This window comes from Dicentrarchus labrax, unplaced genomic scaffold (genome assembly GCF_905237075.1).
Source record: "Dicentrarchus labrax unplaced genomic scaffold, dlabrax2021, whole genome shotgun sequence".
Classification (NCBI taxonomy): Eukaryota; Metazoa; Chordata; class Actinopteri; family Moronidae; genus Dicentrarchus; species Dicentrarchus labrax.
Genome location: NW_026136711.1, coordinates 13,945,815 through 13,973,574, shown reverse-complemented (window position 1 = coordinate 13,973,574; position 27,760 = coordinate 13,945,815). Strand labels below are relative to the sequence as shown.

The 27,760-nt window shown below is 39.9% G+C and overlaps 1 protein-coding gene across 1 annotated transcript; it reads right to left on the bottom strand.

Annotated features, from left to right (window-relative positions):
• Positions 1 to 176: 176 nt before the first annotated feature.
• Positions 177 to 27,709, bottom strand: ptpra (protein tyrosine phosphatase receptor type A). The gene is made up of 22 exons (XM_051413931.1): positions 27,331 to 27,709; positions 16,865 to 16,911; positions 16,513 to 16,594; positions 15,979 to 16,416; positions 12,443 to 12,542; positions 12,114 to 12,187; positions 11,500 to 11,636; positions 10,397 to 10,487; positions 10,041 to 10,117; positions 9,898 to 9,934; positions 9,678 to 9,775; positions 9,077 to 9,196; positions 8,731 to 8,897; positions 8,499 to 8,634; positions 8,034 to 8,183; positions 7,837 to 7,930; positions 7,601 to 7,677; positions 7,293 to 7,427; positions 6,600 to 6,725; positions 6,299 to 6,450; positions 5,662 to 5,797; positions 177 to 3,917 (listed from the first exon to the last, which is right to left on the bottom strand). The coding sequence occupies exons 2-22, from the start codon at positions 16,883 to 16,885 to the stop codon at positions 3,843 to 3,845; spliced, it is 2,523 nt and encodes an 840-aa protein (XP_051269891.1). The 5' UTR covers positions 16,886 to 16,911; positions 27,331 to 27,709; the 3' UTR covers positions 177 to 3,842.
• Positions 27,710 to 27,760: the final 51 nt, after the last annotated feature.

The following is a 27,760-nucleotide window of genomic DNA, read 5'->3' as shown; positions in this document are numbered from 1 at the left end:
TGGACCACTGTACCATTAGTCTTCATTTAGAGGCGTGCTGTAATGAGCATCAGGTTGTCCCGACTTGAAATGAGTAAACACAATGCATGACTGCATTTGAGAAGTCTGACATATGATGCAACTGCACTTATGCGTTTTAAATTACATTTAAAGACATAATAAACACAGACAAATCATAAAATCTCAAGCACTTTATTAGGTTTGAACAGTATCTTGCTTAGAAAGGCCATTTGGCATTATATAATTATATATAATTTTATCATATATATATAATTATATATACATATATTCAAATGTTGAATAACAAAACACTAAAAACAAACATAGGCAAATTAAAGAATAGCATTTGCTTAAGACAATTATACCAAATTAAAAATGGCCAAAACAAAACATCTCTAATACATTTCAAAATGGTCCCGATACAGTTCAATATACATCTTTTAAAAAGGAAAAAAAAAGGAGGGGGATTAGAAAATAAAATTAGCAAGGCAGCAGACAGGAATGAAATATAAATAACCTTACATTATGTACAAAGGGGAGTGGGCAGTGACCACTGGGATAAAATGGTCCCAAGGACAAAGTGAAAGAGGAAAAGGAAGCAATAAGAGGACAGCAGTGAGTGGAGCTGGATAGGAGACATAAAAGGACAAATAAAAGGTGGAGAGAAGAAGAGCAAAGTTGGACTCTGGTCTTCCTCAAGTCCAATGCTCTAGAAACAGAGAGATGTTTTGCTTTTCCGGGGCATTCAAAATGCTCCACTGGGATGTGAAAGAGGGACAACTGGTTTCCCTAGGAGATAATGCATAAAAGATGCAATTGTAATTGTTGTGGGAAAAATTTATGATTTTTTTTGTTGAACATTCGGGTACCCACAATTGATTACTTGTCATGGATCCCTCATTTAAAGTGATATGGAATGAAATGAAGCCATTAAATCAAAGATGGAATTAATTAAAAAGTGACCTCAATATTAGTTTGATCTCCACAATCAAGGTATGTTTGTCTATGCTACTACAGGGAATGTGAAAGGAAGGATGACTGACCCAGTCTTGGTTTTGGCCCTACTGATTCGTCATACAAAGAAGTACGTCATCGGTCTGCTCGTGATAGTTGAGGAAAATATAATAGTAAATTGGGAAAATTGCAAAAGGACAGCCTTTAGGATGACAACGGTACCACCACGTTTTATGTAAAGTTGAGAAAATTAAGATTATCTAAATTGTTTTTTTTAAAACATACCAGTGAGGCACTTTTTAAGTTCACTATAATAGCAAAATAGTGCGTCTTGTGGATTGGCACAGTGTCGTGTTTTGCTGTCAGACTGCAGTGTGACAAAGTGATCACAGGATCCAAACACACATTAAACCCATGTAATTGAAGCACAGACAGAATAGCCAAACGAAAAGCATCCCCTCTACAGACCCAATAAGCAACAAAGTTAATAAATCAAGAAAATAATGGCACCTAACTAAGAGTGCGGGCACTTGTGACGCTTTGGAACGAAAGAAGACCTGAAATGACGATGACGATGCACAAACAGGCAACAGTTTCAGTGACTGGTCAATTCAAATATCTGCTACTTTAAGTCCCTGCAGGGGCCTTTTTACAGAAGACCTGAAAAAGCCTCTAAAATGTTCCAATATAGTTCCCATACTCCAATATCAAAGGCCATATCATCATTCTGACCTGATCTCTTATTTGGTTCTGTATTTCTAAGGGCTTTGCTTTTGGTGCAAATAGTGCATGAGTGTTCAACAATCAACATTGACACAATGACCCTTCCTGATAATTCAGCATGTACTTTTAATGATGTCCACTATCAATAAATTAAATCTGATTGTGCTCCTTTTCTTTTAGTTTAATGCATTTGTTAGTGTGACTTACATAATGTACAAGTATGGGGCTGTTTTCAGATAAAATCTACATTTTAAAAATAATCTCTTGAAGAAGTCCTAAAAGGAATATAATTTCCAATATCATGGCATTAAAATATGTTACAATTTGGGCGTTATATGTTAAAACCACTTAAGCGTGAGGCGAGTGGAGATGGACTCAAGCTGAATTTGTTCAATTTGAAAATTTAAACAACCCTGGCATCAGTCATTTCCTGAGCTGACTGAGTTGAAATAAGGGCTGACCTGAAAGCTCTGTGGTTAACTGACATGATTAAATTTTCATTACAGCCATAAAGGGCAGGGCCTCAATTGTGACCTCATCTAAAAAACAAGCACTGTAGTTCAAGTTTGAATGTCCTCACAGGACTAAAAAAATAAAAAATAAAAATCATAGCAAACATCGCATGGCACACCTCCACTAGTAAAGTAAGTAAAGTAACAATGAATCCATTTTTGAGGAATATGTTAGAAACAGCATTCGAATAAAAATGAACATTCTTCAGCATTAGTGTTCATGGTGGGAAATAAAGTTGGATGATTCTTTAAAAGAGTGACAGTACAGTGGAGTGATGCGAGGCAGATATAAAAAAAAAGGAGGAAGAAGTGACTGTTAATTCAGGCAGACTCAAAGGAAACCCATACAGTAAAGAAATGCTCAATACAATCTACAAGAAATACTGACGTGTGTCTGTAAACAAGAAAAGGAATATGCTGTGTATATAGCATTTGTTGATTTCTATGATGCAATAATGGAGTTACTTTGATTGTGTTTTGGTTTGTCAACATGACCAACATTGCTGCCGATACTGTAACAGACCTTAAAATAAAATAAAGAGATTTTACATTAAAGCTTGACCATTGCTCCTATTCCTTAAATTTCTGTAAAGGGTAAAAAAAAAAATATCTATATTTATTTTCTATTTCCCCCAATCTCCTGGTCCAGAAATCTGTTGGCTACAGAAGCTTAGACGAAATGTCTAAACACTGTTGGAAGAGTGTCTCAGTCTCCAGAGCTTCATAAAGAAGTGAGTGAAGGACTTTTGGCACTCGGCTGATAGCTGACAGTGATGTGAAAACACACTGTGTCTTCTCTGCTAGCTTATGCTCCCGTTCAAACAAACACACACACAGATGCTCAAAGAAAATGAATGGCTCCTGGTATTTAGTGTTTGTGTGTGTATGTCAACCTGAGTCTATGAGCTACGTCACAGAGATTCTTAAACGTGAGTGACCTTCGAACCCCTGAAACTAAGGGGAGAAATTGTAATTGGCTTGATAAATAAAACTAAATCTGAGTGAAAAAAAATGGCTCCTCTTGTGTGTATGTGTACTGTATAAATGTCTGGGAGTTTTGTCTGCAAGTGTTCAGGGTTCTGCTACCACACATGTTGCTACAGCGCGGCTCTAGCAAAGCCAAAAATGTTTTAAGTCTCTGTCCCTAAAAAGGAAAAAAGGAAAAATGAAACCCAAACATTATCTTGACTCTGGATGTTTTTACATTAGCCTCCAAAGCATTAGATTTATATTCATATATATATATACCCAATAAAATACATTACAGGTGCCACCCGAAAATGCAGCCAAACTCAAAACTGTGTCTGAAACCAAAGTAATAAGATGCAACACAGTAAGTATATATACATATGGGGAGGGGGAGCAAATGGGGGTGAAGGGATGTATTAACAAGACCAATATTACAAAATATTCAAGAAGGCATCTCAGTTATTTTCTCTGTCCGACTGCGCTGCCCTGTCCTCTGGGCCGAGGCCTCTGTTCCCTTTTCCTCTGGGCAGTTCATCCCATCCACAGGTCAAGTTGTGATGATTTTTTTTTTTTTTTAAATCCATCAGATGGGATTATGCAGCTTTCTGCATGTTAATGTAAGTGTGTGTGTTCTGGTGTGTGCATATGCTTGTATATGGACATCCATCCATCCACGGCAGGTCCCTACTTGAAGTTGGCGTAGTCAGAAAAGGCATCAATATACTCCTGGACCACTTTGTAGCAGAACTCATACTGCTCCTGTGGAGGGAGGAGGGGACAGGAGAAACAGTCACGCCAGTTGGCAAATCTGTGACATTTCAATCACTGCTGTCATTGATCCCTTGTAGAAAGGCTTACAGTACCAACGGCAGTACAATCACGCAGGAGAATATACACTGAATTAAACAACTGTATTTGTAAGATCTAAGCAATTAGACTGATCACTTAAAAGGCATCAGAGGAATACAAACCTGTACAAAAAAATCCACCTTTCATTTTGATTTCATTTCTATCTCTGAAATAAAATGAAACTAATTTCTTAAAGGAACAGTTCGACATTTTAGGAAAGCTCTTTTCTCTTTCCTTCCCAGAGTTAGATGGGTACATCAACACCACTCTCATGTCTATATAATAAAATCTATAACTGGAGCCAGCAGCTGGTTAGATTATCTTAGTTTAGCATAAAGACTGGGCTCTGTCCAAAGGTAATAAAATCTTCCTACCACTACCTCTGACACTCACTAATTACCATGTTACATCTTGTGGGTGGGTAACATGCCAGACTATTACTTGACCAGGACCAGTAACCTCCGCTTGTTGCCTGGAAACTGGCCTCTTAGGCAAGAAATAGTCCAGCACATACCCACCTTAAAAAGGACCAGTGTGTAGGATTTAATGACATGAAGATATATTTAAGTTATTGTTATACTTATCTTAGGAATCAAGCGTCTACTTCTATTGGTTACACATTTAATAACTGTTAATAACTGATTTTCAAAAATTTAAATCAAATGTTCATATCGAATGATTATAAGGCCTTATGACTAGGGTTGCAAAGGGGCGGAAATTTGCCGGTAAATTTCCGGAAACTTTCCGGGAACTTCCCATGGAAAGATAATGGGGAATTTTGGAAACATTCAAATTTGGAAACTTTCATGGGAATAATTGGAAATTATGGGAATTAATGGGAATTTAGGAGAATTAACTGGAAAAGTTGGGTCATTCATACAAACTCCATCAAACATCCTCAGAGTACACCGAGCTGAAGGAGGGGGAACGTAAGACTTGCAAAACAAAGATGGCTGCGCCCATATTGAAAACGGTGTTGCTGTGCGTGCAATACGATGTAAAGTTTTGTTTTCGAGCTGGTTTGCTAAACAGGCTAATGTAGCTAACAATAACACTAGCCTGTCACTGCGCCTGGTGGCCCGAGACAAACGCCACAGCACTTGTTGACATTGAAATAGGCGAAAATGGCAAAATATTATTGAAATGTACTTGCAATAACGGAATTACTTGAAACGTTAGTGTTTCTGTAGAAAAACATTATTATTTCACATTGAGCTTGTTAGATAAGCCACAAACAATAACAGCACAGCTGCAATACAATTACAATACAATTAACCCAAAAGGTTAATAGCAATGGGTTATGTATTAAACCCCCCCCCCAAAAAAAAAAGAACTGCGTGTGTGCATGTCATTGATGAATATAGGGAGGACATTCAACTGAAGTTGCATTAAATCAGGTTGTTTTAAGCAAGATTATCCTGCAAGATGTTTCTTTTCAACTACATGTAAGTTCCCTGTTATAGACTAACAGTATTATAACAAGCAATATTAAAAATATCCAGTTTATTCCTGTTAATTCCCGTTTATTCCCATGGAAAGTTTCCAACTTTTCCAAGTTTCCAAGTTTCCAAATTCCCGGAATTTTGCAACCCTACTTATGACAAAGAGGTCATCAAAACTAGTTTCCCATAAAAAGGTTCAAAGGGGCCCTCACCAGTGTCTGCACCATGTGGGGTCTCTGCAGTCTGAGGCTCTTGACTGTCTGGAAGACATCCAGGATGCCTTCTGCCTTCACTCTCTCCAGGACTGTACTCAAAGCACAGAAAGTCCCTGTTCGGCCAGCACCAGCACTGTACACACACAGACACAGACACAGACACGCAGACACACACAGAGACAGACACAGACAGACACACAGACACACAGACAGACACACACACACAGACACACAGGCATAAATGTAAACCTTGACATACACACTAGCAGCAATTACATATACACAACAGGTTTTGTCGTGAGAAGGAGCAGAGCAACATTTCTGGGAGCAGTTTAAATGTCACAAGGAAGAAGAGAACAATTCTTCTGAGCTGTTTTTTCCTGTGATTTAATAGCTGCAACAATTTCCCAGACACACACTCGCACACTTGATTGCCAGAAATATTTCCATTGTGCAACAGTAACACAAACAATCAATATTATTATTATTATTATCATCAAGTGTTTTGTTTTCCCATTTTTTTCTTTTACTTGTAAATACAGGTTAAAACTGCAATCCACTGAGTGAAGAAGGTTGTGTGTGTGTGTGTGTGTGTGTGTGTGTGTGTGTGTGTGTGTGTGTGTGTGCGTTTTACCTGCAGTGCACCGTGATGGGGTGGTTGCCAGACTGCTGCTGTTGTTTCTGCACTGCAGCAATTAAGTTGATCATGCCTTTACCATCAGTGGGAATGCCCACCTCCGGCCAGCCGTGGAAATGGAACTGACGCACTGCTCGAGCCTTGTTCTCCTGGAAAGATGAATAGATTAGGATATATTTTATACGTAGCATTGCAAAGACTGTTGTTGGTATAAAGCATTGCAAAAAGCACAATATTAATTGATGATATTTAGTCATCTCTTAGACCCTTGAGTGTGTTTGTATTTGTCCTTCCTTACCCGGTTGTTGGTGACCAGGAGGTCACGCACTGTGTAGCTCTCGCTCTCCTCCTCCCTTTTAATCTCAATGGAGATGTCCCCATAGACCACTGCTCCATCACTTGGCCAATACTGAGCACACTTTTCCTACATGACCAACAATAGAGATGGTCAAATTACCACGCTTAACGACATGCTACGATTTGGAAAATTAAAGGAAATCTAAAAATGGCAATGTCATCAACATCTAGGGTGATTTTTCAATTCTAAAAGATGTCTAAATGGCAATGACTATTAAAGAGAGATGGTAATTTCAAGTACATTCATTATTAATTACACGAGCAAAGAAGGAAACAGAAACCAAATCTGGAAATAACTGGATTCTAAACCAGTTCCCGTTCTGGCCATGAAAAAGGATTTCCTAGTAAGACTCAAGAATTCCCAACAAATACTTTTACTCTTTATTGTAGCATCAACTAGCACAACGTAACTACTAATCATTTCTATAACATTTAATCAAAGATCCGACAGAAAGATATGTTGGAAAACCACCACAGATCAGAAGTCACTTTGCTCAGATTATTACCATGTTATACAGGACTGGTGGCATCAACTTAGCTTTGAGTAAACTATCTAATATCAATATTCTATTTTAGCCAGTTATTGACCCGATATCTAACACTAGTGTTTGTATCTGCACACATCCACACACACCTGCCCTCTCTCCTCCAGCTCAGTGAGCATGACTATGGAGCAGCTTCTCCACTCCCAGATCATCCTCCAGAAGTCCTCTATGGTGTGCTGCAGGGGGCCCTGGCTCGCCATGTAGGAGTCCTTCTGACGGTAGCCCTGTGACCGGACAAAGGAAAGGACAGGAAGTGATTACCAGAAGGAATGGAGGGATAAATGGAGGATATAAAAATAACAGTGGGAGGGAGAAAGGGAGACTTATCGATTGCTTGCATTAATGAAATGAAATAAAATAAATGATCCACTCTTATACCAGGTGCTTTTACACTCACATCAATGAAAGAGGCATTGACGTAGTCTGTGTTCTCCTCTCCTCGTTTGACTGGAATGATCACTCTGTTGAACTCGTCTGTTAGAAGCGAGGAGAAGCATTAACCTTGATTGAAGAAAAGCTTTAAGAGTGTACAGACTATATCTGCAATTTCATTATGACGCATCATAGCATTCATCACTGTGTGCAGGTACAATAACGCTGCACAAACCCACAGCTCACATGTCTATGACTCACATGGAATGATCTGTAGGACTCTGTTCTTCTTCATGTTGGCGGGCAGGTTGCCTGTTCTCATCTTGTCATTCTGAATCTTGATGGATGTCAGTTTCTAGAAATGACGAGATCAAAACCGTTAAATGCAGAAGCATGACAGCTAAGGGGGTGAAAGAGAATAACTGTTCACTTTGGAAGAATACAACACGCAAACAGACCTTGAATTCAGCCTCCAGACCACTGCAGCCAGCTCCAGGTGAGGGGGCGTAGAGTTTGGCCAGGTGGGACTCCAGAGAGGTCACTTCCAGCTCTGTGTCTCCATACAAGTAGTGCTCTAACAACGCCTGGAAAATGAACACGTACTGCATCTGTGGGACAGAGAGAGCAACATGGAGTGGAAGTTAGAAAATCATGGCACTGAAAACACGGCATCATGGGAGAGACTGAATTCATGTGAATAGAAATTGTGATTTACTTTCAGTAGTATGTCAACAACAAAATCTTATAGTTTTTTTATTATTCATTATTTTTCATTTCATTTCCATTTAAAATTTTTGTTTTCAATTCAGTTTATTTTCAGTTAGTTTTTATTTTTATTTCAGTTAACTAAAATGCTTTTTCACACCTGGTTTTAGTTTTTTTGTTTAGTTAACTACAATAACCACGGTCAACGCTGGACTTACGTCAGTCTGGACCATCTGGCAACGTTGAGCTCTGATCCTGGTGACAAAGCCAAACACGTCCACCTTCCTCTCAGCAATCATCATGTCCAACATGGCATCGATCACAATGAAGGTACCTGTCCTCCCCACGCCCGCGCTGACAGACAGAAATATAAAAAGGTTGTGAGATGTAAAGACCTAAACTAAACTGAATAGGCAAAAGTATGTTAAGTGCAACCTTTGATCGACTTACCTACAATGGACCACAATGGGCCCGGCATACTGGGGGTTGCAATTCTTGACTTTCTTGAGGAACTTCAGCATGCCAATAGGGGTGAAGGGCACCCCGAAGTCTGGCCAGCTAGTGAAGTGGAACTGGGTGACGAGCCTCTGAGGCTTCTTCCCAGACACATCTCCCACCTGAGACATAAACAAACCAGGTCATAGACCAAGCCACAACATAATTAGTGTTATCTAGGTTTTCATTTAGATCACTAAATGACAGCAGATCCAAAGCTCCATATATTTAGGTCACTCCAACACCAGAGAAAATGGAACAACAAAAAATAAACAATTATGTCCCACACTAATGTTATTACCTGTTGTATGCAGAACTTGCGGATGGTGTAATCCACCAGAACCATTGTGTCTTCTACAGACACGCGAATGTTCCCGTATGTCCAACAGCCCTGGTCCGGCCAGTACTGGGCACACTTGCACTGAAACGCAAGGAGGGAGGAAACATTGAGAACATTTACAAACAAACACAGGGGAATAAAAGGTCTGAAATAATTTCAGTTGTGGAAAAAAGGATAAAAGTATAATTATGTTACCCAAATGAACAATAACCTAACTATGTTGCATCTATGAGAGACTGAGTGCAGTAAAAAAAACAAAGTATGGCAAAGTCATGATTTGAAGACTAGTCATGCTTGGCACAGGCCTCACATTCACACTGGGGTTTAAAAAGTGGACTGTTTAACTAACTACAGATAAAAAATTAACTAACTGCAAATTAAGACAGTTAAAAATAAAACCAAGAGGTTGGGGATAAATATGTAATGGCGGTACTGAGTATCTCAACTGAGTATGTCTAGTCTATACAAAATACATACGTGTCCTTTTGGGCTGTTGTATGATCTCACAAAACACAGTATATAAACACATGTATCATCATCCCTCCTGCTCCAGCTCTCCTACCTCTTTTCTCTCCTTCAGATTGGTCACCATGACAATGGTGGCTGTGTTCTGCTCCCAGATCATCCGCCAGTAGTCATTTACCGTTTCCTCCTTCGGCCCTGGGAGACCGAGAAAGATACAGAAACTCAGAGGATGAGTAATAAGCTAATAATCAAGCAGTTTGTTTGGTTAATAAACAACAGCACAGTTTTTCTGTCATGAATGCAGGCACAAACCTTACCTTGAGCTGCAATAAACTTATTCTTCTCTTGGTAACCCTGCAAAAGAAAGAGGTCAAGACAAGCTGTTAGCAGGAGACATAAGTCCATCATATATAGAGCCCAAAGTTTCTTTTGTGGGGAAAAATGCTGCTCTTATACAAACATTTATAAAGGAGGCGTTGATAAAGTCAGAATCGGGGACTCCCTCCAGAGATGAGAGATGCACCCTGGAGTGATCATCTGAGGGAGAAAGCAGGAGAGACAGAGAGAAAAAGCAAATGAATCAATGAAAGAACACAGTGAGAGAGGGAATTTTAATTAAACATGGTCCGTTACAATTTTTCCACCCTGACCACTGAAGTATAACTCAGTAAATCACTTGGTAAGCTGTCTGATATTTACAATGATTGTACAGATAAATGTTTCTAAAAGCTTAAAATAGCAGACAAGAACTCAGTTGGACTGAGTGCTGATTTATTAATGTCAGCGTCACAGTGTCAGGGTTCTGCTGTTGCTCACATGGCAGGATGTTGACATATCTGTTCTTTTCTTTATTCTCTTCCTTGGAAGCAGCATCACAGGATGCCTGGATGGGGCAGACTGGCAATGCCTAAACACAGAAAAAGAGAACCCACATTAGATAACAGAGAGGAAGAACAGATAGATACGTATCAGTTTCAAATCTCATCATTTTGTCTGCTGCGTGTCTACTACCAAAATCACTGCCAATTGTATTTTGTGTGAGTGTGCTACAGCAATACAGGCTGATTATCTGACAATAAAGTGAGATAAAGCTGAGACATGTCTAATAACATGTCAGAAGCTAACTGGCATTGCAGATGTTTTGATGGAAAGGTTCACGTCTGTATGTTTCATTTTGAACAAAGCAATCTCAAGTTCTTTTAATTATTTACAGCGCCAACTATTTCACCTGTTTATCCATTAGTTTTGGGCAATTCATGTTCATGTTTTTGTTTTGCTTTTTACAAATTACTCGCAGCATGTATATCATATCAATGAATGCTGTTTTATTTGATTTTGAATGTAAAAATATCTGGACAATTGTATTAATACTTTAATTTGTTTATTAAATTATATTTTAAAATGTTCTTATTTGAGATGATCATTTCTGTGGGTATTTTTCCTGGTGCATTTCCCCACAGTACAGTTCTGGACCTACATGTGGGATGTTGGCCATCTTCGAGGTTCATACAAGGACTTGTTTATCCTCTTATTTTGGCCAATTATCAATTACTTTTAGCTAACTATTTTAACTTCTCTGCTGGCTTGCTAACTAGTTTCAATGTATTCTCAATCCTAACATGTAGCTATAAGGTTGGCGGCTGGTACTGTGCTGCCCACTGTAGCTGGCAGATTACTGGTTATTGTGACTGAAAATCAGCATCACACCAATTTGTAACCGTTTTATGGCGGTTTTCAGCATTTACATTAGTTTGAGTTTCATCATAATCTTTTCACGTACCCCCATGGAATTTGAAATACGTCCTGGGCTACATGTGCCCCTGGATGGGACTCACTTATTCAGGCGACAGCCATATGGGTTAAAGTTGAACATTAGGCTCAATATGTTATCAGAGGCTGTGTGTTTGAATGTGCCATACATTGAACTCCTCCCTGAAGAGCTTGTTGTCATCAGCCATGCGACGGTTCATTTCTTCCTCAAGCTTGTCGACGGGAAGCGGCGGGTACTTCCTGTTTGTGCTGGGTGAACGGGCCAATAGTGGGACACTCTGGAGTTCTGCACCGGCGAGCAGGAAGGGAGGAGGCAGGAGTTAGCAGAGGAGGGAAGGAATAGGAGGGGTGAGACAGGTGGAGATAAAGACAAGGGAAAAGGGGGTAGGAAAATGAGAGTTGAGCTGTCCTACATCACTGCCTTCATTATTTGTCTTTCCTAAAGATGGCCACCAGAGGGCAATATGATCCAACACTGTGCTATAAGGGAGCTAACTGCAGCCCTGTTGGTTAGGTAATCACAGTGAACAAAAGCCTTCTGCCAACAGTCAACCAGAGAAAATGTTATCAGTTAGGAAAGCAAGATCAATCAAGTCTTATCAGAAACAACTTAAGAGTAACAAGTGAGGTCAAGTCAGCTATACATATTTGCTGATATGACCCTAAATAAATAAATGAGTGCTCAGTGAGTATGCAGTCACATCTGCTGACACATACAAAGCACACACAGACACACACATTAATGCATGTGTGGGTGTTTTACCTGTATCATCCGATCTACCATTGGTCAGTCTGAATGAGTTTGAATGGCTGCCCGCCTGCTTGTACTTCTTAAACCTGTCAATCAATACAGATCAAAGTGCATATTAATACAGAGATACTCACTTACTCTCTCTCATACACACACACACACACACACACACACACACACACACACACACACACACACACACACACACACACACACATATTGCTTAAGTCTCACAGCTGAATGCCAATCAGTCATATTGCCATGGTAACAGGAGCACCTTAGGCCTTTCACAGGTCTCTAGCTAGTGCATAGTGTGTAACCATCGCCTGCACTTCACCAACCTGAGCATGTAGAGGATGATGATGATGAAGATGATGACCAGCAGAGAGGACAGGGCCACCATGACTGCTATGATTGGCATGTCATCAGACTGGGTGTTGTCTACAATAGAGATGGAAAGAAAAAGAGAATAAATGTTTTCTTTTTTTTCTTTTTATTAAAACAAAAATCAAAAAGATAATAAATAAATCAAAATGGTGCCTCATTACTTGAGGTGAGTCAGTGTTCTGGTTTGAAACTGATGCCAAATTCCATTGCCATTACCAAATTATTCTCATATTACACCATTACACATAAGCTTGCTGTGTTATATGTTAAATGTGGATGTTTTATTAGTTTGCTAATGTTATGTATTTTATCAAGAAACTATACAATATAGTCAAGACAGAAGAGTGGTTTTACCAAAATGTTAAATCTTATATAATGTTTGGCGTATAACCATCACCATAAAAACACAAAGAAAACGACTATTTCACAACTTTCTGTGAAGAACAAGATATAACTTGTTAACTAGTGAGCTTTAGAGGTGCTGTTTTTGTTGCCTTCAGACACAGCCAGGCTAGCCGCGTCCCCTAGTTTTCTGTCTTCATGTTAAGCTAAGCTAATTGGCTGCTGAATGAAGCCTTATATTTAATGTGTAGATATGAGAGTGGTACAAGAGTATTACTTACTATATCGATTGACTAACTAATTAATCTACTTATTGTTTCGGCTACAATCTAATACTGTAACAGATGTCCAGTGGCTGTTTAAAGTCCCAAAAATGCAGTTTTCATTTACATGCAGACAAGATTCAGCTTGTTAAAATGTTAGAATGTGGGTAAAGCCCAGTCTGCATCTTTCCTTTCTATATAGGCTGTCCATGTTAATATTTCATTGGCCTTCCAAAGGAAAAGGCAAAACACAAACCTAAATGGAGATGCGGAGTGAGTGCAACAGGCTGTCCCCTTGGAGTGAGCAGATAAATCACAGTTTAACTGAGAGGGTCGACCCTCTGCTTCTATGACTGGTTATACCCAGACACAGGATGATGGTATAAAATACTGAAACTTCTAGGATGTGTGAATTAATGGTGAATAATATAGATTGTAAATGTTAAAGGCCTTCTTCATATCATAAACCAGAGAGCATATATGACAAAGCACTGTGGTAACAAAGGCTTAACGTTAGAAATTAGACATTACACTGACCAAGTTATCTATTCTTTGTGATGCCTCCTGTAGATTATAATAGCTGACCAATTTGTACATGCTTCCACCATGTGCATGAGTTACTGGTTGAAGGCAATCCTATAGTCTTCCTGGTGACCTTTCACTGCCACAGTTAACACAAAAGACATGAGATCTGCATGGACAACAACAGGAGTTCGGTGTACAAAAAAAAACTGGCTGCCGTTTTTGTGTGCTGATGACTGGTCAGTAAGACACACTGGGTCACAACAAAAGAAGAGATTTTTCTAGACAACTGCACGGCGGTGGTGACAATGCAATTACAAAATCAGCTGTTCCATGGAGCGACTCAAAAATTCAAGAAAGCTCTCATCGTTACGGACTAAATCTGTGCCAAAGAATGCATCATTTGACTTCATGCCCCATATGCACTTTCTGGGGGAAGTAGTTTGGAACACCGCCCAGTTATGGTGCATTTTCACGCACAATTCCCAGGGCTTTTCAGTGTTCTCCCTAAAACAATGTGTACATTGAACAGAGCAGGAGCACAACAGGCTGCGGGCATCATGTGAAACTGACACAGCCTTGACGGAGCTGATGCCATCTAGAACGGCTCCACACAAGGCTCACAGACGGCCAGGGGGAGACAATACAGCAATTACATAACACCTACGAACCCAAAGTGATTATGTTATATAACAGACATACCATGCAGCAGTGCAGGCACATCTGTTGTATTATTGTTTATCTTAACTTCTACAGATTTCCTTAAGTCCTCAGATACACTCTCCAAGTGTTTTTGCTACCGTTTCAAATCCTGTACTGCAGGATGATTCAGAGCATACCTGCTGTTATCAATATATAATAAAAACCCTCTTTCCAAATCAATCAGTGACATGTGATAGTGATTTGTGTATTTCTCTAATAATCATGTAATATGAATAATTAATGTAAAGAAAAAGGGCGAGGGAGTCATGTTTCACTTACAAGGATATTACTTGGATGGTCAGTGTACAGACACAACTGCCATGAAATTAAGATGAACAACAATTGAAATTCCAAGTATTTTCTTCATATATCAAGTGTTGAAGTCGATTTTAACGCTAAACATCAAAGCGTCAAACGCAGCATTTCATAAAATGAAGAGGATACATAGAAATCCTCCCCTCAGCACTGTTTGTTTTTACATTAAAGTTACAGCTCTCTGCAGTGTCTGGGTGGTCTTGTTTGGCGGCACTCTGATTCTTTTGGATGACTGGTCAAATGCAGGTATGTCACGTCAGGATATTTCCAGCACGGCTACAATGGAGTCTAAAAGGAGAAAAGTGTTCAACTATCTAAAATATTAAAGGTCGACTCTTGACCAGAAAGCTTCACTTGTGCGCTTATTCTAGCTGTTGCTACTCCTTTGCCAGCCTGCATGAATAACACACAGATAGATGGACCAACAACAACAAAAAACAACACCTTGACACTCTCATGTGGTTCCGCAGTATGCCATCAATCTGTGGTGTTCATGGATTCTAGGAGGTACTCTAATAAAGCTATGTTTTATTGTTGTATCCAGATTCCCATAACCTTTTGTCTACTTCCACAATGTGTCTTGATGATCTGATGACAAGTGGCGGCTCTAAATACAAGCCTGAATGCACTGAAATATGTTGAGAATTCATTAGAACCTCAAATCAAATTTAAGACAAACGCATAAGGAAACATCAAAGGTCCGCCCAGTCATCTTTATAAAGTTTGCAAAGCAGGAAAAACCTCTCTGACACAGTTGATCTGCCAGTGACAAACAACTCGGATAAGGTTTAAAAGTATGAACCTGAAGCAAAGTACAGAACAGCTACCAAGTCTATTTTTTCTGTTTAGCATCAACAGATACAATCAAATGTGAGCAACAAAGACAAATCCCATTGTGACACAATCTCCAAATATCTGGGTACAACACAGGGTCTGAACAGTGCTGTAGTGATTCCCCACACTGACGAAATGAATGATTGAACAACTGCAGAGAATGTGAGAATCCTAACTTCTTATATTGAGCTGTAGGTTTTGTGCACAGACAGACAGACAGACGGCAATACCCACATCAAGTGGGTGTTTTTCCATTCAAGATGAAATGAGTCACGCTAATCACAACTCAACGTGTCTTGGTATTTAATGGGATTCTGTCTATTGAGACTACCGTTAGTGAAGTACCTGAGGGGTCTTTATCTTCTATGATTCGTCACTGTGTGACTGTAGGAAGGTGCTGCATAATTAGAATGACTTTAGACACAATTCCTATCTGTTTAACTCTGAGGATGATTCAGGGCAGATAGAGATCATCTGTTCAGACAGTGCCCTGAAAATAAACAAACACTCACCTTGTGGGCTGGTGTCTGAAGTGGTATCCATCCCAGGTTCTGTGATGGTCTCAGTCTGCATCGTGATTGTATCCTCATCAATATAAGTGTCCGGAGTAGGGGTGTCTGGAGGGAAAGCTGTCGTCCCGTTGTCTCCCCCTGCTGGGATGGGAGGAGGGGGAGGCTCAGTGGTCGGTGGTGCCTGAGGGGCATCAGATGGAGGTGCGGGAGGAGGGACTGGTAACACCCGCATCGTGCCATTGGAACCCGGCACTTGTACGTCCTTCTCACCAGCTAGGGTTGTGGTTGTTGTTGTTGCTGTTGTTACTGTCGTCACTGGGATGACTGTGGGGGCGAGCGTTGTGGGTGGGCCTGTAGGGGCTTCTATGCGTGCAACTGTAAAGTTGAGGGAGGGTGCAACAGGGGGGTCTGTGGCTTTGGCAGTGATATTTGGAGGACCTAGAAAGAAGAAGACATTTTTCAGTATTGTGCAATTTTTCACTGTGAGCCTTGTAACGTAAGAAGACATTAGACTTAAGTGGACATGGTTCGTACTTGTGATGGGGACATGATCCTGGGCTGAGGCCCCGAGGGCTAGACTGAGCAGCAGGAGCAGAGGACACACACCCATTCTGCCCTATATGGAGGATGCACAACAAAAGGGAGAAGAGGGTATTGGTCAAAAACAACCTTAAAACTCATTGAAATCAATAATAAAAGTTACTGAACCCAAAAACTTTTTTCCTTACGATCTAGAGACTCAGGGTTTATGGGTTGTATAATCCAATATATTTCTTTAATATTGTCTACTCTAATCCCACATGTTCATTTTTGGAAGGGAATACTCTAAAATGAAAAAATGAAACACTTGCATAATGTTAGCATGTGCATGTTAAATGCTGTTTACCTGAAGAAGCGAAGTTGGCATCAATCACTCATTCGCACAGCGTGGTCCTGCAAGGAAAACAGAATACATTTAGCATGACTCATTTATTTCTTGTGCTTAAACAGTTGAGAAAATACATCATTTATTTCCTAAAACTTGCTCTTTTTAAAATACTTAGTGCACACACGCATCATGTTCATATGCTCATATCATTGTCATTTTACAAATTATAGTTTAACTTGATTTATAGAAAGTATATATGATATGATAGAAATGAGTTAAAATCTGACAAAAATGTTATTGTTGTTTCAGCAAGGCTAAGCCAAGCTCTTCATGTTTTCCGCAACAGGGTTTCAACTTTAAAATGTGTTATGCCTAACATTCATCAGCCGAAGCATGACCAAAACTGAATTGGTGTCACATTTAAATTCCTGCAGTGACAGTGAATCAGCACTTAGGACTCTCCTCACCTACTGATACTGGGATGAGTGAGTGGAGAACCAGAGGGTTGACAGACTTTGAGAAAGCAGAAGCTGGGTGGTTGGCCTGGCTGACTGTCAGTCTTTTGTATAATCCCAGAGGCCAACAAGGCTGTTGTCTCCCTGACTGAGCTGTGATAATCCCTGGATCTAATCCCATGGTCCTGACCCTGGAGTAATCCAGCCCGTCTGCCTCTGCTTACAGAGATATTTCAGCACTGCGCCGAGCCAAACACTGCAGGCCCATTGCACACAAACCGATGCTTTACATCAGGGATTATTGCATCAGTGGGCAGAGGATAAATTGGGCGCTAAAAGCTCTAATAGTGCCAGTTGCCAATCTTCTGCTGTTTTGAACTGAGCTCATTCATCGAAGTACTTACGGTCTGGTTTTAGCCCAGCGCTCTTTTGCTCTGACTGCAGCCTGAAATGGGGCACGATGAGCAAGTTATGTTGTCAATGAGGATGCTATTAACCTACAAATCCAATTGTTGCAATCCCTCTCCCTCTCTCTGTCACCCATCCATGCGCCCATTTAGCCAGCAAATGTCTACTTCCGAAAAACAATTCATGCCTTCAAAAAAACGGACAATAAAAAAAAAAACTTAAACTTTTTAGTACAATTCTAAAAACACTTTTGCTACCTAAAATTGTTGCCTGTTAATTGTCTGTCAATCACAATCAACTAAATTACCTTACAGCTGACTCTTTTGATTGTCTCTAGGCCAATGCAAAATAGGCATAAGGCAAATAATAGTACAACCCTAGTTTCCCAGATAAAGAAACATAAAGTAATGTTCACCAAAAATCTTACTGGTAAACAATAAACGCATTTTTGGAAAACTTTATGTTGGCTCATATTTAAGCAAAATTAAGGCAGGGTGTGTCTGTTCTATTCACAGACATGCTTTCTAAATTTGACAGGAGTAAGTGTCTCTCTTTACCTTAGAGCTAACTGATTGAATTTGATTGTCTATAGGCCTGCAACTAATAATTATTTTCATTATAGATTAATCTGCTGATCGTCTTCTCAATTAGGCGAGAGAGAGAGTTATTTAGTCAATAAATGTCAGAAAATGGTGAAAAGTACAACCCCAGTTTCCCAGAGCGCAGGGTGACATTTTCAAATGTCTTGTTTTTTCTGACCAACAGATTAGTTTCCGATTGTTGATTAATAATTAAAGATGAAATATTCACAGAGCTGGAAATAAAGAATAAATGTCCTATTAAGAAACTTACTAAAAATGAATCTAAAAATTGTTGCCTGTTTGTCTGTCAATCACAATCAACTAAATATATTGCTGCAACTCTAATTATGTCTAAACCAACCCAAATATAGAAAAACAGTCTTTACACACCCATCATGTTCTTTACAATTTTACATTTACAAAGTTGCAGGTAAAGTGTTATCCTGGTTAACTCTGTATTTTAAATTTATATAATATCAGCTATTTAAATTCTGCTGGTGAGACAAAGGCAAAACCCCAGCATGCACTAGTTGCACTGTGTCTTCCTGTGCCTACAGTTTGTCCATGTGCACGAGTGCATATTGCATCCCTTCCTCTGCTGTCGGGTCATATAAGACATAAAACAAATCCTAATCCAAAAACCAAATTACAACACTAAACACCTCCACTATCCTCCCCTTCAGTACTCAATAAAAAGGAGTGACTCAGCTATAATGGACAAGCTCAGTGATTTGTACCATTTTGTGTGAATTAGCATTATATAGCATCTGTCTCAATATCTATTAGGTTAGATTTAACATGATAGACTAAAGGTAACTACTGAGCATGTTTACATCAACAAGCCTTTTTTTGTAACCTTTTCTTAATGAAACATGACTCAGTGTTATCTGCGTGTCATCCAGGGAGGCTGGATGACGTGTCACTGTGTTTGTGTAAGTGATATAAGCCGGTCCTGTTGCTAACCTTCATTTCACAGATGCTGCAGGAGCCTGAGAGGTTTTCATCTAGAGACTGTGGACCCAGGAGTACAACTCCCTAGAGACGTGTCTTAATGTGTTTTGACCTCCTGAGAAGCAGCAGTTTTCCAGTGTATGTGTGCAAGTGTGTGTGTTTAAATGCATGCAATTCAGACTTATGTGTTGGTAGAAGACATCATTAATTTAAGAGGTAGTGGGCAAGTGCTTCTATTTGTGCCATTTTTAGGTTTTGTACTGTCAGTGTTCTCCATTAAAAAGATACTCTTTGAGTGACGGGTTGGTATAATTCACATTACAGCTGTAACGATGAATCGATTAGTTGTCAACCATTAAATTAATCGGCAACTATTTTGACAACCGATTAATCATTTTGAGTTGTTTTTTTAAGAAAAATGTCTAAATTCTCTGATTTTTGCTTCTAAAATGTGAATATTTAATATCTGTGGGTTGTGGACAAAATCCCACTAAGAAATTCAAATGACAGAGGATGCAGGAGACATTGCAAAAGCTATTAGTGTCCAAGTATTTGTATGTGTAATTAGATTATTATACAGGCTGTAATTTGCTCTTGTTTAATGTCCTCATCAGGCTCTAATAATGTTCCTACAATGCCTAATTAAAAAAAAAAAATAAAGTTTCCTATTGCAACACCGTTGTTGACAGACCAAGACCGCCATCCAATCTCAAAAGAACAAGAAATGGCCCATTACCTACTTTTATCGATTTGATTGCATGCTTCCTGAACAGATTTAACGAATTAAGCACTTTTCATCTTTATTCCATTTACTTTCAATCCAGCCTCCTAACTTGGCGTAGTGATACAACCAAGTGTAAAAAAATAAAGTAAATATCTTTCCAACAGTTTCATCACGCTATTCCCTGCAGAGGAAACATGTACATGCCCATCTATTAGTGAATTAATGTACTAAAAGGTAGTCATGCAGCTTGTGCTCTCCTGACTCTGGGCCTGTGTTGTGCAACTATGTGAATATCTTTCAGACAAAGCAGAGCACACAGAGCGAGCCCTTTACAGCAGGCACCATTGGGATGAGCTGCCCTATGGCGAAGTGCAAACCTGCCCAGCTTTATTAAGACTATGACAAGCAACAAGCAACAAAAATCAATAGTTTGACTGCAGGGAATAAGAAATACACAACACAAAAATGTGAAAGGACAATTGCTTTCTTTTGGAAGGAAATCAAGAGTGGCTATGGTTCCTTTATTTTCCAGCCCTTATTTCAACTTATTAGCTTACTTGCAGACTCAGGACCTACTGCACTAGTTTGAATAACACTGGGATAACAACAGGACTTGGTTTAAAATCTTATCAAAAACTGGCATCAAATGCTTGGGCAGATTCTTATGCTTGTTTACTTATTCTCTGATCAGGTATTTCCTGATCTACATTGGGAACCTCCTAACATTACACTGTATTTTATCCCAACAAAGTTCTCAAATTAAGTTATTTAATACTCATGCATTCAGTAGATTTTTAATTAAGAAAAGCTGTATTGTTTAGGCATCTGTACCAAACGTTTGGTATGGGAGTCGACAGTAAAACATTTTAAATGATATCTGACCCTAAATAATAGTATAACTAAAAAAGGGCCATATTAGCTACATTGAAGTAAATCCTCGAAAATATTAATTTCTGATTGGCTGGCAGGTTTCCAGTGAAGTTATAAATAATATATTAATTGCATACCAACCATAGCAACCATAGCAACACTGCTGTTCCTCCGTGCTACGTTACCAGTTAACTCATAAAATGATGAGTTAAACTGAACACAAAATGTGGACAATTTACTTAAAAATATTTATAAATAAATAGACAATTCAAACAATAGTTCACCTTGATTTGAGTTATCAGCTGAAAACTCTGAGACAATTATCTGCAATTATGGAGTAATTGTGATACTAAAATGTGGTATAAAATTAGCACAAGTAGAGAAACATTCTAAGCTGGCAAATTGACTTAGTAACATCATTTACACATCAATAGCTACTTTATTAATATATATATATATATATATATATATATATATATAGATGAAACACACACATACATAAATATATATATATATATATATATATATAGTGATGGTGTGTTTTGTTTCTTATAAAATTTACTTTTCATTTGTAGGATGAAGAACATTTTTTGTGTTTGTTTTCTGATTAAATTTGATCTGAATATGTCAATCAGGTAACGTTGGGATAAAGAAAACATATAATTAAAATTAAAATTAAAAGGATAAATTATTATTTTTTTTTTTTTTTACAGAAACCAGAAACATGTTTGGATATGCATGGGGTAAAATGACTGAAAACTAAAACATCTCCTGTCTAGTCACGTAAAACAACGTATTCAACTTGTCTCAAAATGTCTCGATGCTTAATGTGCATGCAAGTGGTGAGCGCGACCAACTAATGAAGACAGTTGCTTCTCTGCCTGTGGCCAACTGCAGACCTCATAGGAGTGCAATCACACAGTTGTGAAAGGGCTGGGCTGTTCCCATGCCATTTCATTCACACAGTGAAAGGAACACTTATAGGTAGAATATAAAGGAAGTCCAATTACATCTCCATGACAACCAAAGGCCAAGATGTAAGATCAATGCAAGGTAGTCATTTAATATGGAGAGTTCCCACTCAAGTGGATTTCACTGATGCTTTCATATTTACCTGTGACCTTAGGTGAAGTAATACATATCTTTCCTGACTGCACGGACATTAATTAATGAATTGCTCAAGATGAATTTACAAATGGGGGAAGAAAACGCTTAAGCCTCAGACTATAATCCTTAACATATACGACTAGTTTCTCAGATTATTATGTGCTGTTTGATGACAAATGTGGCCAAAGAACAAAGAACAACTACTGAAACTGCCTCAATGTTTAGCATTATTCTTAAAATCTACAAATTGTATTAAGATTCACAGAGCGAGGTGAGTGAGCTGTAAACCAAACTCGCTGACAAGACACCAGTAGTGGTGGTCAAGGGAACTTTACCATTCACGCAGAGAAATATTTCCCTCTGGCTTTCTACAAGGCATCCTGCTGCTCTAGTCGCGGCAGCGCTAGATAATACTCGTCTGTCTGTCTCCATTCATGGCATATTAATACTGTTTCTATGTCTTGAGAGGGAGGGAGGGAGGGTCCGGGGCAACAGGAATACTGTGAATGCTTCTCTTCACGGGAGACTGAAGTAGGCCTAACCCCGGGCCGCTAGGACTCTCGCTCTGAAACAGACCACAGATTATATGTCCCCAGTGCCACATACAACAGCCACAATCCTCTGGACTTCCCTTTCTGAGGGATACTACTCCCTGCTGGTGTGGTTTGTGTTCCTGTTGGCTTCATTCATGAGCTGGCGAGTTGATGAAAAGACGAAGAGAAGCATGGGATTACTATTCTGGCTAATCATACAGGCAAGAGTGACCACTGTGTCTGTTATTAAGCCCGTAATGATGATTTGGTTCCACCAGGCTGGAAGGATCACGAAAACTCACTTGTTTCAATGAGTGAAAGTGGTGAGTCAGTGAAGCTCTGGTCTGTGTCTGCTTCGTTGTGGGGTTTCTCACAGAGCATGCCAGGGGCCTCAAGCTTTCCCACATTGGACACAGAGAGGATGTGGAGGCGCAAAGCATGGCCTCCCCACAGAAGCCACTGTGACCTTGAAGCGTGGTGTGGGGCCAAACGGCCGGCCCAAGGGCCACAGAGAAAACCAATTCACTATCACTCCTGTCATTTGAAACTGAAACACCAAAACTGATTCATACATCCAGCATGCAGCTAATCAAACCTCTGTACGTTTTTGGTCCAAAATGTGTCCGAAGCACTGGGAATGGAAACCTTTCAAGCCCTGAAAGTTGGCATCAAATGCCTGGTCAGATTCCGAGTCTTGTCTACTTATTCTCTGATCAGAGTCCTGATTAAAATGATAATTTTGACCATTTTAGACTTGCTGGTGTTTCGACCACATTTAGAGCAGTTTTTAGAGCACAGTTCAGACCACAGTTAAGAAGTTTGCCTTGTTTTGTTAAACAAAAGAGAAGAAAAAATCATTACAGTATCATTATTGGCACCAATATCCAGTGGTGGTATTCTGACCCTTTACTTAAGTAACAGTAGTGATACTGAAATGGTAAATGGTCTGCATTCATGGCACCTTTCTAGTCTCCTGACCACTGAAAGCACTTTAAACTACAGGTCAACATTCACCTATTCTTTCACACCAATGGCACAATGGCCTTTGGGAGCAATCTTGGGTTCAGTATGTTGCCCAAGGAAGGACACTTCGACATGCAGCCGTGAGGAGCCAGGGGTCGGCTGGTTTTAAAACTTTACTTCAGTAAAAGAACAGGAGGTATAATGATTAAAATGTAAAATGACCCCTGTGAATGTTTCCTCGTACGATATATTATATTACTGAATGATTATTACTGATTTAATAATGTGTAAAGCATTTTGCTCTTGTAGTTTGTTGTTAACAAGGCCTTGTTATATAAGCTCTTAAGATATTTTTTATGAAATCTTTTTATATTTGTAAATAGGGATGCACGATAATCATTATGCAAAAAAGTTGATAGACTTTATGTTTGTGAGGTTTTTTAATGAACTTTACTGGAAAAAAATAAAAGGATCAGAAGGGTTGTTTGTTATTAACAATAGTGATATCAGTTAGATTTGGTTACAACAGAGCTATGCAATATTAAATCATCCATCTTTGCTCAACACATCTTAACCTTTCTGACACTCAGGTTTAAATTCAAAAACGTGAAATTATTATGTTAGCGGTATCAGCCATGAGAAGCAGGTAATTATCAGTTATTATATAGGATGAAAAAAACTCCATATTGTTCATCCCTGTTTGTTAAGTAAAGAGGATCTGATACCAAACAATTAATGTAGTAAAGTAATAGGGACAGTATTTACTTTCCATTTACTTACTGAAATGTAGTAGAGTAGAAGCATTAAGTGGCATCAAATTAAAATTCTCATGTAAAAATCTGTAAATGTACTTTGTTTCATTCCACCACTGGTGATATATTGTAATTTTACAAATGACAGCCAGTCCTATATACAGCAGGAAAAAAGACACGTGGTGCTACCCAGTGCCTTGCGCAACAGTTTTTATCTTTGCTTTGGTCATTTAGGTTCTGTAACAATGGGAACCCAAAGTGAAGGTTCCCATATCTGAAGTGACCATCCTACTGCACTCGTCCCCTCCTCTTCCTCTGAGAGATAAGACCCCGTCCAAGATGAAGAGACAATCATCTGAGACTTAACTTCACAACTGTGTTGTAACACCGCTTCTTCAAAATCCCTTTTTGTCCACATCAATCTTTCGGTGGTGCATTCAAAGACTGCTCGGGCTTGCTAACAAGTTCTTTGGACATTTTTTCACAGCAGGGCAAGAGGGGCCAATGCCAAGGGCAAATATAAATATTTATAACTACGGCTCTCAACTGGTTTTGAATCAGACCCCAATCTGACCTGGCCTGTGAAGGCATTGTTTAAAAAAAAAAAAAGCCCATCAAAGTTTTTCTCAAGGAGGAAAACTGACTAACAGACAATAACACAACGTGATTGAAAGTGTAATTTTGCTCATAATTTCTGCTTTTCCCTTAACAAAATGAGAAGAGAGAAGATAAAACAGTGAAGTGGGACCATATTAACTTAACTGTCAATACCCACTGTATAACTATGAAATAATTTATGCAGCTGTTGTTAAGGTATAGAGACACAGCCTAGAGTAATCCTTTATACTGTATGTATATAATATACTGCTCTGCTAAAACTCACCTCCCCTTCCCCCTTAACTCCAACATTTAGCACCCACCTTATGCTAACAGCAAAACAGCACCCCGCTTAAATAAACTCTATAAGGTTATAAGGAAGTAGCAACCTGATTTTGACTGACCTGGACCTTACAAGATCACAAGAAACTTCTCACGCATCTGAAATACTAAAATCCCACCTGGCCTTTGAAGTCCACAGAAAAGAAATAAACTGTTATCCGTATCCATCCGAGTCATGGTGAAACATCAATCATCCCACATCAGGAGGATGTTAAACAAAGATTTACTCAATTATTTGAAGGGATTACGTAATTACTACTCTGCATCTACAGAGGACAGAACATCGCTGAATGACTCTTCCCAGTCAGGCAAGATAATTGATTCATGAATAGTCATCACACAGGTTCATTTCCTGCATTGCAAAATAAACGTTATTTAAGCCGAATGACATATGACATGTGGCTGAAATCAGGCTTCATAATGCTTCCTAATCCTCTAAATGTAGTTGCGTTTATCCTGTTAGAGGCACAATTACAGTTCTCTTCCACAGTACAAATGTGTAGGCCTGCAGGTGGAAACAAAAATATACCTCCCCGCCCCACCCAAAGATCCAACTCATAATATTGTGTCAGCGCCTGAAAGTGTGAAATTTCACAACATGGAGATAATTTCGGAGATCCACCCATCGAAACTTCACCCAGAAGTTCCAACGAGGCGATTTCAAGCTATACTTTATTCTTATTTTTAGAAACTAGGCCAATCATGAAAAGTGTGGTGTGAGGATCACTCAAGCCTCTCTGCTGAAACCCTTTCAGGATCCCAAGACAGAAATAACTCCCTTTTCTTAAAATATGTCGGAGAAGATACGGACAGAGTGAGCTAGATGATAACAGCTCGGCCTTTTTTCCCCATGCAGTTTGACTTTCCTGAGATGGGGCTGCTTGACAACCAGAGCTGGTTTGACAGCACTTTGGGAACGAGGCGGACGTGCCCAGGCCTGACAAACAGAGGTCAAGGTAAGCCTTCTGGTACACTGAGAGAAGAGTCACACAAGTTGCAGGAGATGCAGCTTGACTTTTGCATCTGGATGGGCCAAATGTGAAGTGACAGCCTCGGTGAAGTGGAAAGCGTGTTTTGGGAAGGAGCGGAGGCTGAGGTATGGTGGATATGTGCTGCAGCCTGGTGAATCGGTCCAGACGTGGTGAGTCAAGCTCCGGGCAGACACAGCAACGGCTTCTTCAGATATGACAGGCCAGGCCGTGCTGTGCCTCCTCAGCCTGGATGAGGCTTCTACCTGGATGGGGCTTTTAAGTATTCAAACTAGTTGCTTGTATATGACGTTGATGAAGCAGGGTACATACTCTTTATATAACTGTCACCATTTCTCATGATAAACAGGCTGTTAAAGCAATGATCCATGTACTGATGAGCTAAAATCAGCACTCGCAGTCAAAGTCAAAAAGCAAAGCAATGCATAAATGACTTCAACGGCCACAAGATTGAAATGGTATGCTCGGTTACACCCAACATTCAGAAAGAGAGGAGAATATTAATCATTACAAAAAAAAAAAAAAAACTTTTGGGAGAGGTTGTAAAGGGGAATGCACACACTCCAGAGACTGCCGTGTCAGAGAGCAGAGGAAGAAACACAAAGCAGCCGCTGTGATTTGACAGACCATACATGTTAACGTTAGGGCGACCTAAATCCTGTTGTGGGTCGCATGAAGCCCCCCTCCACCCCCACGCTCCTCCAACCAAACCCACCCACCTCCCCACCCTCTCTGAAAGTGTAATAACAAAGCGTTGATCAATAAAGTGTACTTTCGAGTGAGGTAGGACAGACCTGGACCCCCTCTTTGTTTCACTGCCAGCGCAACAGCATCCGTGTTGGCACAACAAACCGCGCTGCAACCCCTGACTTCTAAAATGTTGTCGCACTCATCTTCAAGCCCCCTTTTCTCGAAAGCCCCCTTCGCCAAAAAAAAAAAATTCCCTCCCTGCCTCCGAGCTACTTCTGAAATGTTGAAGCGTCAACAAAGAGGTCTACAACTATTAAAACACAACCATACTCCTTTCTAAGCCCGGGGCTAACTCCGCTGTGGTACAGGTATCATGTAATGTAGCCCCGTGAGGCTGAATGTGGGGGGACAAAGTGCTTGTTTGTGGGTGACACAATGTTACAGCGAGAGGAAACATGCTGGTACAGCGACATTGTAACAAGTGTGATTCGGGCTTTGCGCAACAAAAACCAGAAAACTCACCACAACTCCTGTAGCGCCCAAAGGAAACCCGAGGAGGGGAGGGGGGGAGCCAAGAAGGAATTTATCCTCTCTTTCTCTTCCACGTTTTTCTACCCCGGCCCCTGTCTCCACACCCCAAGAACCGAGAGTGTGAGCGGGGTGGGGGGACCTGGGTGATAGCAGAGGAGGGAAGCACGATCTGGGACACACAGCCAACACTTCGCGGTCAGTTTATCTGCTAAATCTAGGCAAGGACGGCACTCCCCAAAAAAATCCTTTCTTCGCCCAAACGTATCGTCCTTTCAGAGTGTACTTTCTTGGCCTTCCTGGGTGTTAAATCCCACGGTTTATCCGCTGTATCCGGGCGCGTCGGCCGACTATTCTAGTCCGCCATGTTGTGTGTCAGTCTGCATAGGAAGAATGGGAAGGGAACAGCAAATTCCCAAGCCAG